Here is an 11,924-nt window from a genome sequence, read left to right as displayed (position 1 = left end):
GCCGGCGTCCCGGGGCAACGGAGCATGCGCGCGGCCAGTTGCTATAGTGAGGACCTTACACCGAGAAGCGGCGCCCGGAGGGGAAGGCAGCGTTCGCCATGCAGTACACGGGCAGCCAGTACTTTGGTGAATATGTCCATGAAAGGTAAGGGAGGAGCGCTGCAAACACACGGCAGCAAGCCTGCAAGAAGATGAAACCGGAGCCAGAAGAGTCAAAGGACAGAGCTTCCGAGCCCCCGCCCGGGCTGCCCGATGGCCACCAGAAGGCCTACGGCCGTGTCCTGCCGCCAAGTCGCCGCCTGGGCCCGCTTAACCCCAAGTGCGCATCCCCTGCCCGGCCTGTCGCGACAGCGCCGCCCTCCCCGCAGAGGACGGTGACTTGTTGGGGCGCTGCCTCCCCGGCCCCCTCTGCCCCGCCCGAGCACCGCCCCTCCGAATCCCACGCGCCAAGGGCATTCTCCCCACAGCCCCTGCCGGCTCTTCCTTTGGAAAGTTGGGAAAATGGAGACGCGTCGGTCTCTGCTTTGAGATTATGACAAAAAAAAAATTCACCTTCTGTCTAGCAGTGTCCATTTAAGCAAATCACTTTCTGCTCCCCTGGACCTCAGTTCTCATGTGTTAAATGAAAAATGATATTTCTGAGGTTGTTCTAATGTTCTATGTTCTAAGTTTTAAACCAGGTCTAACAGTCTGGTTCTGTTTTCTAACATTTTATATTCTTTCTCTGTCCTGTGTTCTAATATTCTGTGTTTAAGGGTCCAATTTAGTACCAGTGTTCCATGTTCTGTGGCCCATTTCAGGTCAAAAAATATATATTCTAATATTTTACATCAACATTATTAGGTGTTCTTCGACTGAGTTTTGATGTTGTTTGAAGTTGTATTCATTTATGTAGTTGTCATATATATATATATATGTCTTTTTGATGCTTTGTTCACTGGATCCATTTCATATGACTCCCCGTGTTTCATTAAATTCTTCATGTTTCTCATTTAAAATTCCATTACATTGATAGACCAGAGTATGTGTAGCCATTCCCCAGTTTCCAATTCCCCACACTTTTTTTCCAATTTTTTTCTTATTGTAATTCCATGAAATTCTATGTGTCCTCTTAAAACAGGATGGAAGGCAAGGCCTTGTATATTCTCCCAACGGAAACAAAATATGAGGGGGAAATGAAAGATGGAATGTTTCATGGCAAAGGAACTTTGTACTTTCCTAATGGGAGCCGATATGATGCCACATGGGAAAAGGGAAGAATCATAAAGGTATTTGGCTTCTTCCAGGAGACACAATGGGAATCTAGTCCCTTTCAGAATAGAACAGAAAGAAAGCCTTGTATTTCTGTACTGCCCATGGTTTAATCATTAAATCATTGAAAAACATTCAATATTCATTATTTCAGCCAACAAACATTTATTAAACAATTATATTCAATGGATACACACAACTTCTGTGCATATAAAGGACCAACTTTGGGAGATTCACAGATAATAAATAATAGCTCATATTTAGAGTGCTTTAAGGTTTACAAAGTGCTTTCCTAGTAATCATTCTGTGAGATAGGAAATTCGAAGGTTTTTGTCCCTATTTTAATAAAATAACACATTTATATAGCACCTACTGTGTGACAAATATTAACTCCTTTGATCCTCTCAACAATTCTATGAGTTAAGTACTATCATTATCCCCATTTTACAATTGAGGAAACTGAAGCAAATAGAAGTTAAGTGACTTGCCAAAGATCACACATCTAGTGGGTATTAGGCCAGATTTAAACTCAGGTATTCCTGACTCTAGAGCCAGTGTTTTATTTACTGAATCACCTACCTGTTTAATTTTGCAAATGAGAAAAATTAGGCCTATGAAGAGTGTAGAAGAAAGATTACAAACTTTATAGTCAGAAAATCTGGAGGCTGTTACTTGGGATTTATACAAGAAAGGGTGCAGAAACATCATCCATTCCTTTATCCTCCTCTTTGAATTTCTGTTTCTTCAAAAAAAAAAAACTCCCATCTTTCTAGGTCCATCTTGGATCCTGTCTCCTCCAAGTCTCCCTTTTTATTTTTTTCTCTATTTTGTTTTTTCCCCAATAACATGAAAAGGTAGTTTTCAACATTCATCTTTTTGCAAAGTTTTGACCTTCACATTTTTCTACCACTCTCTCTTCTCTATCCCTCCCCTTGGCAGAGACTAATTTAACATGGGTTGTACATGTACAATTGTGTTTAACATATTTCCATATTAGTCATGTATGAAAGAGGAATTAGAACTAAGAGGAGAAAAACATAAGAAAACAAAAGAAAATTTAATAAGTGAACAATGTATGCTTTGCTCTCCATTCAGACTCAATAATTTTTTTTATGGATATTCCATGATAGGACTTTCAGGAGTCTCTTGGTCACTAAGTTGTTAGAGGAACTGAATCTATCATAGTTGATCATTTCATAATGTTGCTGTTAAAGTGTACACTGTTCTCATGGTGCTGTTCACTTAATTCAGCATTAATTCATGCAAGTCTTTCCAAGCTTTTCTGAAGTCCAGTTGCTCATGATTTCTTACAGAACAACAGTATTCCATCACATTCATATAGCATAACTTTTTCAGCCATTCCCCAATTGATAGGTATTCCTTCAGTTTCCAATTCTTTGCCACTATAAAGACAGCTACTTAAATATTTTTATACTTGGTTGTCTTTTACCCTTTTTTAATGATCTCTTTGGAATATAGCCCAGTAGTGATATTGTTGTATCAAAGGGTATGCATAGTTTTATTGTCCTTTGGACTTAGTTCCAAATTGTTCTCCAAATGGTTGGATCAACTCCACCAACAGTGTATTAGTGTCCCAGTCATATTTGAGTTTTCTTTCTTCATTAGTCATATTTGAGTTCTTCCTTCTCTGAATGCTCTTAGTTCTCTGTTACTCTCAGTGACACTTACCACATTTTGTCTTTTAGTGGTTTGGTTACATTTTTCTCCTTTACTGCATCATAAATTCCTAATGGCAGGGCTCATGTCCTACTCATTTTTGTATACCCTTCCTTAGCCTAAAACTAAGAGTTTCAGAGTTTTCATCTAGTAGATACAAATGAGGAAATTGATGCTCAGAGAGGTTATATGAGCTCCCCAAGGTTACACAAAGAAGCAAGATGCCTGACATTGAATCTAATGTTCTTTTTATTGTACTATGCAGACAAATTATTCGACCTCTCTCAAGTCTCAATTTCTTTATCAAAACAATGACAATATTATACTAGATGACCTCCAAGGTCCCTTCCATGTCTACCATAAGCCTATAGCTTTGGACAAGGTCACAGAGCTAGTAGGTGTTAAGAACCAAAAGATCCTTGAGATCCTTTACTGCAAATCCAGTGCTCTTTGCAAGATGCAAGTGAACTCACTGAATGACAAAAGTGTAATAAGCACCACAAAAGAGCTTTGAAAGGACACACTCCTATGTTTGGAGTCCCCTAAATTGTCCTTTGTGCTCTTCATTATATGTACTTGAGAATTCTCCCTCCTTTTTGTAAACTCTGGAATAGATCTTTATTACATTTAAGGACTCTAAATAATTTAAATGAAACTAAGAGTTAAACAATAATTATCATTCAACAAACAAGTGGCAAGCACTAACTATATGTGTGCTTGGCACTGATGAATTGGAGAGAGAAGAGGATGAGGAGCACCTTTATCCTTCTGGACAAGATGCTCTGATCTCTCCCCCATTGTACACATGGGGAAGCTTAGACATGGAAACAATTAATGCAAGACAAAATGTGATAAATTCCATTGAAGACAATAGTAATGTAGACATTCAGAGAATGTCCTAAATGTGGATGCATTTAAGATTATCCTGGAAAGATACATAAATTTTCAACAGGCAAACCAGGAAATGAGAGCTACCTTTTCTTGAGATTAGCCTGGAGACAAAGAAGAATGGGAAAGCTTGTGCATTGATTATTCAGTCAGGTTAGTTAGATGTCTGGGAAAGTAGTTTAAAGATATATAAATATATAAAGATATATTGGGAAAAGTTTAAGGATTTTGAACTAAATGACTAATATTATTCTATGAATTCCATAGGGAACCGGAGACTTTGAAGGGAAGTGACATAAGAAATATATATATATATATATACACACATATATATATATATACATATATATATATATATATATTTTTTTTTTTAGGAAGATAAATCTAACAATAATAAGTTGGGAAATCAAGAGACTGGCAGCAGAAAAATGAGAAAGAAGGATATTCAAATAGTCTATACAAGAAGTAATGAGAGTCTGAATGAAGATGGGAATAGTAGAAATGGAAAGGGGAATATTGATGCAAGAGACATTGTTGGGGGGGGTAATTAAGTGGAATAGTGGATAGAGTACTGGCCCTGGAGTCAGGAGGACCCGAATTCAAATTTGACCTCAGACACTTGATACTTACTAACTGTGTGACTTAATGGGCATGTCACTTAATCCCATTGGCTTGCAAAAAAAAAAAATTTAAGACAATGTAAATTTAAAATCAATTGAACATAGTGACTGTGGTTATGAATATGGGAAAGAAACATTTTTTAAAATGACTGATTTTAATATTGGAAGCAGAAAAAGAGTTGGTATGACAAAAATAGAAAATCAGATATCAAAGAAGTTATAGGGGCAAAGATGTTGAATTGGAGTATGGTGAATTTGAACTGTAAGTAGAATATCAAGGTGAAGATATTCAGCATATACTTAGAGATATAATTCTAGAGCATGGGAAAAGTGTAGATTTGGAAGTTATCTTTATGCATAGACTTCTCCAGGTGCACACTGTCCTACCTTAGTAGTGATCCTATCCTTTCTCCTTTGACACCTTCTTTTTAAGACCCCCCCCCCCAAATGAATATTTACTCCCCAAGTCTCAGATTCATTAGAAAGGCATATGACTTCTCTTTCAGGGGAACTATACCTTTGCTGATGGCCTAAAATATGATGAAGAAAAATGGCATTATTGTGATGGTTATGATAGAAGATTTTACACTGAAATCTGTGAAGGCCTGAAGCCAGCAGGTAGAAAAATTATTTTCCTTTCTATAGAAACTTGAGTGGTAAGGGTAGGAGTTGGGGAACTTAAAACAGTAGATTTCTTGTTTTAAGTTTGTTGAGGTAAAACTAAAGAGTAGAATATAAGCAAGTATAAAAAATATAACAACTCATTATGTGTCAAACTTTATTCTCCCTATTGAGTATACAAATAAAGGCAAAAAACCGAGCTTTCCCAGATGGAAGAGACAATATGGAAATTAGGTATTTATACACTATATACACAAAAGATAGTAAATTAAGAATTCAATTAAATTCAATAAATATTAAGTGCCTACTGTATATCTACCATAGAAACTCTGCAAAAAGAAAAACTAGTTCTTGCTCTTAAAGAGCTTATAATATAATGGGGAAAGGTAACACACAAAACTGGAAGAGATAGAAGGGAGGAAGGATATGTGGAGTTGAAACCAGGGAGAACAGCAGATGCAAAATGAACTGAGCTGGTCAGGTTCAAGTTCTGCTCTCTATGATGATGATGATGATGATAATGAAAATGGTGTTTGTCCTTCATTCTTAAAGCAGACCATGATGTCAGGGAGGTGATGCCTTGATGCGCATGTGAATTAGATTTGAATGAAAGGGTTGCTAAGCTAAGTCACTGACCTCACTTTCTCCTTTAGAGCAGTGGCCAAATATGGATCAGGACAACTGGATGTGAGGCAATCAGGGTTAAATAACTTTCCCAAAGTCACAAAGATAGTAAGTGTCAAGTGTCTGAGGCCAAATTGGAACTCAGGTCCTCAGTTCCCTTGAATTGAAACCAGACAGGGAAGTAGATGCAGAGTGGATTGGAAAAGTAGGAAAGGCACTAGCTAGAGAGACTGGGAAAGGGTTCCTACAGTACATGAACTTTGTGTTAAGCCTTGAAAGAAACCAGGGAAGCTTTAGAGGTGGGGGTAGGGCGAGCATTTCAGATATAGAGGATGATCAGTACAAAGGCAAAGAGTTAGGAGAGAGGGAGTGTTGTGTATGAGAAAAGCAAATAGGTCAATAAATTTAGAATACAGGGCGTGTGAAAGAAAAGAAAGTGTAGAAAGATGGGAAAGCCAGGTTAGAAAAAAACTTTATATGCCAAACAGAAGAGAGTAGTGGATATGGGAATGGAAAGAAGAAAGCATATATGAGAGATGCTGTAAAGGTAAAAATGACAAGATTTGACAAAACACTCACATGTGGGATGAGTAAAAATGAGGAGTTGAGAATGATTCTGAAGTAGCAATCCTGGCTTATTGGAAGGGTGGAAGTACCCTCTATAGTAATAGGGAAGTTCAGAGGTAGGGAGGGATTTAAGAGGAAAGGCTAATGAGGTCTGTTATTTATATATTGATTTTGAGCTATCTAAATCAGTTGGTGATAGAAGATTGAGGTTCAGGAGAGAGACTGGTAACTATGGGAGTTGATATTATCATGTAAAGACAGTTTACAATGAAATGATAAGAGAAACTGTGTTAGAGCTAGGGAAACAGCAACAGTTGGTGGATTAATATGGATGGAGAACCAGCAGAGGAGACAGAAAGCTAAGAGAACCAAGATTGAACAGTCATGAAAGCCTAGAAAGACATAAGTATTGAGGAGATGGTGGTCCATGGTGTCAAATGCAATACAGATTTTTAAAGGGGCATTAGCCTTGACAATCAAGAGATCATTGGTACTTTTGGAGTTTTAAGTTGAATAAATAATAAATGAGTAGAGTCCATATCTTTTAGCCTAAACCTCAATGAATTTTGCATTTTCTTCTCTGCAGCAATTATACTTCCTTTCTTTAGCAGTTTCACCCTGATATAAGTATAATAGAATATCTGAACCAAAAGAGGCCTTAGAACATGGAACATAGTTGGAGAGAAACTTAGAATGCAGAATTGGGGAAAAAAGTAGAACATAGGATGCTAGAGCTGAAGGGACCATATAACAGATGAGCCATGTATTGTAAATCTGGCTATGTGATTCAGTTCTGACACTGAACTAATTATGTTGTATCCTTTTCAGGTATTTCTCAGCTCACCAACATGGACCCACCTCGAAAAATTCCTCAAGGTTATTATGATTGTGGAGATGGGTTCTATGACCCAGAAGCAAGGGTGATCAGAGACTACAAGAAGCGGTTCCTGAGAAATGCAGGTTTGCTCATTTCTTTTTTCCATTTTTCCAAAAGTATATGCTTGTGGCAAAGAATAGGAAGATCATTGCAGACCAAAAAAAAACAAAACCCAAAAGTGACTACCCTAAATACTATATCAGCTCACTCATTCATAATCTACACAATTTACAGGTATAACTGCCTATAAGATAAGGAATATCCATATTCTTACTACTGGTCCAGAAATTCAATAAATATTTGTTAGAATGTTAGTTACAGAATGTTCCTGCTAAAAGAGACTAAGGAAAATACTTTAATACTGAAATATATCTTTTTGAAATGATCTTGTCAATGTGATCATTCCCTCTATGATGGCAATCATATCCCATACACTCCATATCTTTTTGAGTTCTTGTCTGTGCCCTCCCTCCTCAGGGAATTCACAATGCAGAAAGCCTTCCTTTAGATATCCTGACATTGTGTAGATACAAGTGCAGAACATGAGCTATCCTTTCTTATTCCTCACTCTTACCACATGACTACCACAAATTCTTTTCTAGTTATACATATTTTTGATGACATTCTTTATGCTGTTTCTTGAGAATAATTCTTTGGAGGCAAGAAGCTACAGTGTATTCCATAACCATCTGTCCATCCATGGCATTATGAGTGACCTTTTGGACTTTTTCATTTCAATCAGACTTGTTACCAACTCCTCACTAATCCGTAACTTCCATCTTAGACCTAGATGCCTTTACCCCAGTGGATCACCCTGAGTGGGCTGATCTGTCGTCATTTCTGTTACTTCTGTTACTTTAGTAACCTCTGTTCCTTCCAAGACAAAAGTTAGGTAGTTACTGAATGAGGCCCTTCCTGGTCTCCCTTTGTAGCAGCACTTTTTTTCTCCACAATTAGTTTGTACTTTTATCTTTATCTTCTTCATTTGTTGTAAATTATATTTTTTAATGCCAATATTTTGATTTCACTCTCCAATTAGCTAGCAGTTTGTATTTTAATTGATTTAAAAAAAAACTGGTCCTGGGGGCGATTTCCTGGAGCAGTGGATAGAGAACACCAGCCCTGGAATCAGCAAGATCTGAGTTTAAATCCAACCTCAAGACACTTAATAATTACCTAACTCTGTGACCTTGGGCAATTCACTTAACCTCATTGCCTTGCAAAAGCAAAAACAAAAAACAAAAAACTGGTCTTAATTTTATTTGTCAATTCCTTTTTTATTTGTTTTGTTCATATTTTTATAATATCTGTATTTTGGTATTCACTTGGGACTTTTAAAAATTCTTAAGTAGCTATTTTAATTGCATATTCAATTTATTGATCTTTTCTTTATCTTATTGAATAAAGTATTTTAGTGTTATAAATCTTTGCCTTTCTATTCTTTGCCAGAGCTCTATCATATCTATTTTTTTCTAAAATTCTATCCAGGTCTTTATCTTATTTCTTATTTATTTTTGGTTAGATGTACTTAGTTCTGAAAGGGGTATACTGAAATCCTCCAATATTAAATAAATGTACTGTCTAATCATCTTAGCAAGAAATTAGGAAGAGATAAGTCAAGATGGAGTATTTAGATGCTAAGCCATCACTGACAACCTCCTCTTCACTATAGTCTGAGATCCCCTCTCCTGGATAGAGAGAGAACATCTGAGATTCAGATCTAGTTTGGGGCCTGGATGGCCATTCTGAAGTGCTGATCCCTACCTAGAGCTCAAATATCTGATTCCCTTCCTCTGGGAATTAGAATATGAGTGATCACTTCTCACCTGGGAGTTAGAGTATCAAATCCCCTCCCCTTAAAGGGTTTGGGTTTGGAAAAACAATGCTGTAACTCTGTTCCTCCAGGGCCTGAGTAGCAGGAGAGTGATAGAGCTACAGCCCTTGGGAGCTGAGTTCTAGTGGTCAGGGAAGCAGAGATTCACTACTTCACCATCTTGACTGGTCTTAAATGAATTATTTATATCCTTTCTATTACATTTTTTAGGCATTATTTTTCCACTTGCTTTGTATCTGTCAGCTGTCTTGAGAATCAGTCTCACAATATTCTAATCTTCTATAACATCCAGAATATACCTCTTTATTTGTGGTTTTGGTTTGATCCAGTTGTTCTTCCCTGTCAGTGTTGGCTTTGTTTTTTTTTTTTTTTAGTACTATTTCTACTTCCATAGGGAGCACATCATGAACTATGGTATTGACATCTCAAATTGATAAACATATAATATAGTTCCCCGTGATATTCCATAGGTTTTTTTATGGCTCACACATTCTATTCATTTGTACAGTCAGTCCTCATTTACTAAGCACCTATACTTAATGTGCAGATTATTCCAGGGTTAAACAAAATTTAGACAAGACATCCCTGCACTCGTGGAAGTTAGTAGCAAAAAAATGTAAATCAAACTATAACACACATTATCACTTGACAACTTCATCATAGAAGTTCAAAACAAAGTAATTTTTGAGGTCCAGGGAATTTGTGGGAGGGATGGTGGTTCAGAGAAGGTTTTATGAAGGAACCGAGTTTTGCTTTAAAGGACTGATAAGAATTCTACTGGTGGAGAAAGAGATAGTCCAGGCAAACATTATAAACAAAGGAATGGAGAAAGTAAAGCATTAGGGATGTTTAAGGACCAAGTAATTCTATACAGTTGGCACAAAGAGTGCATGGTAAGAAGGGGAGAAAGGCTAGAAAGGTAGAGCAACTCTTATTAATTCCTTCAAGTGCTAACATTTTATGCTCCTAACACTGATGCTTTTACATTTTATGTTCCAAGTTTCCTTTTATCTCCATGGTTCAATGATCTAGGATAGAAATAGCTAAGGGATATTTTTGTTGCAATATTACAGGACATATAGAAATGTAAGGGTCTTGCAAACCACTAAATGTGGGTCTTTGTTTTTTGCTACCTAGTCATTAAACTTGATTCACTTTATCTATACCAGGAACTCATCTGGACTTCAGTCTACCCTAAAATAGAATCACTTGATTCTTAACCACTTTCTGTTTCCCCTAAGATTTCTTTCTTGCTCTGCATTCATAACTCATTTTGTAAACAACTTATTTGGGGGCAGAGAGAAACTTTATTTCTATGGACTGATGGCTATTCCCAAGAGTGGGCACCTGAATAAACAATATGATCAAACCAGGTCATAAGTTTGATTATTGAAATGATCCCAGAGTAAACAGATACACTCAAATACTGCAATTTAGAAAGCAAATATGACTTGAGTGTGTCACATAGTCTGAACACCTCTAATTTACATGAGTCAACAAGGTGGGCGAAGAGCAGATAAACTGTCTCTAATTAACCTTTCCTTCAAAACCAAAATTCCTCTGTTCCATTTTGATTTCATTTTGGCTTGTGAAGAAATCACCCTTCTCTTTCTGTAGTCAGAAATTATATGTGGGTATAGCTAACATTCTACATTCCATGTTCTAACAGTCTATATTCTTAAGAACTTTCCAGCTCTAACATTTTTGGTCATAAGGTTCTTCTGGCTCTACATTTTATGTTTCTGGTGTCTTCTAGTTCAAGTATTCTGTCTACCATCCATTCCAACTTGAACATTCTAGGGTTCTATAAAATTCTGTGTCGTAGATGATGGTTACAAAGTAGAGGGTAAAGCCTAATCCATTCTACTTCCTGAAGATGGTTGGGGAAAAATCTTATAGAGAGGGTTAGACATGAGGGATTGCTAGGATTTCATAGAATCTTAGATGTGGAAGGGATTTCAGGCCAATACCTAGAGGATAAATACCCTCTATAATAATAATAATATTTGTCCTTCATTTTCAAAGAATACCACAACATCAGAGAAGTGATGCTATGACAAGTGATGCTATGTGAATTAGATTTGAGTGAGGGGGTGCTGTGCTAAATCACCAGCCTCATTTTCTCCTGGATCAGGGTGACTGGAGATGACCTTGGATATGGGGAAATCAGGGTTAAATGACTTACCCAAGGTCACACAGCTAGTAAGTGGCAAGTGTCTGAGGTTGAATTCAAATTCCTGTCCTCCTGAATCAAGGCCATTGCTCCATCCATTGTACCACCTAGCTGCCCACTCTCAATAATAGTTCAGTCTTGGTGAATTAGCCTTAGTTGAGCAGTGAGATGGCACAATGAGTAGAGCACTGATGCCCTGAAGTTAAGAGGACCTGAGTTCAAATTTGACCTCAAACATTTACTGTGTGCCCTTGGACAAGTCACTTATCCCTGATTGCCTGGAATCCATGGCTCTCTCCAGCTCTCCTGATTCATCTCTGCTCACTGGATCCAGATGACTCTGGAAGAGAAAGCGAAACTGATGACTTAGCACAACACTCCCTCACTCAAATACAATTTAGATGCATGTCATGGCATCACCTCTCTGTATGTCATGGTCTTCTTTGTGACCATCATCATCATTACCAATGGGGAGTTAATTACTTCCTAAGGAAACCTCTCTAGGATAAAAAAAGGAATCCCTATCTCTGATCAGACTTCCCTATTTTCTTGTGGGATCTTCTGGGATCTCACAGGTCCCTTATCATCATCTACCATGAGGTTGAACCTCAAGGAAGAAAGTTAAATATTATAATCCTAGACCTCCCTCAGCAAACATCTCTGTCTGTCCTTAGTGCTCAATGCTTAACATACTCTTCAACCTTTTATACTTACCCCAGTCCAATGATTCTGAATCACTGGTAGCCTATGTACAAATTGTGTTTCCCGTCTTTAACTCACCTTCCTGTTTAT

General features: G+C 37.4%; 1 protein-coding gene across 2 annotated transcripts in view; it reads left to right on the top strand.

The window, feature by feature from the left end:
* Positions 1–15: 15 nt before the first annotated feature.
* The window catches only part of MORN5 (MORN repeat containing 5), a 60,977-nt gene continuing 49,068 nt past the window's right edge, over positions 16–11,924 (top strand). Inside the window, exons 1-4 of one of the 2 annotated variants that reach the window (XM_074211650.1) lie at positions 16–145; positions 1,121–1,268; positions 4,943–5,054; positions 7,077–7,208. In XM_074211650.1, the coding sequence (XP_074067751.1) occupies positions 99–145; positions 1,121–1,268; positions 4,943–5,054; positions 7,077–7,208 (439 nt within the window). In that variant the 5' untranslated portion in view covers positions 16–98. Of the gene's footprint in view, positions 320–1,120; positions 1,269–4,942; positions 5,055–7,076; positions 7,209–11,924 lie in introns of both variants that reach the window. The other variant, XM_074211648.1, reaches the window with a different exon arrangement.

This window comes from Macrotis lagotis, chromosome 1, assembly GCF_037893015.1.
Source record: "Macrotis lagotis isolate mMagLag1 chromosome 1, bilby.v1.9.chrom.fasta, whole genome shotgun sequence".
Classification (NCBI taxonomy): Eukaryota; Metazoa; Chordata; class Mammalia; order Peramelemorphia; family Peramelidae; genus Macrotis; species Macrotis lagotis.
This window is presented reverse-complemented; position numbering and strand designations above follow the sequence as displayed.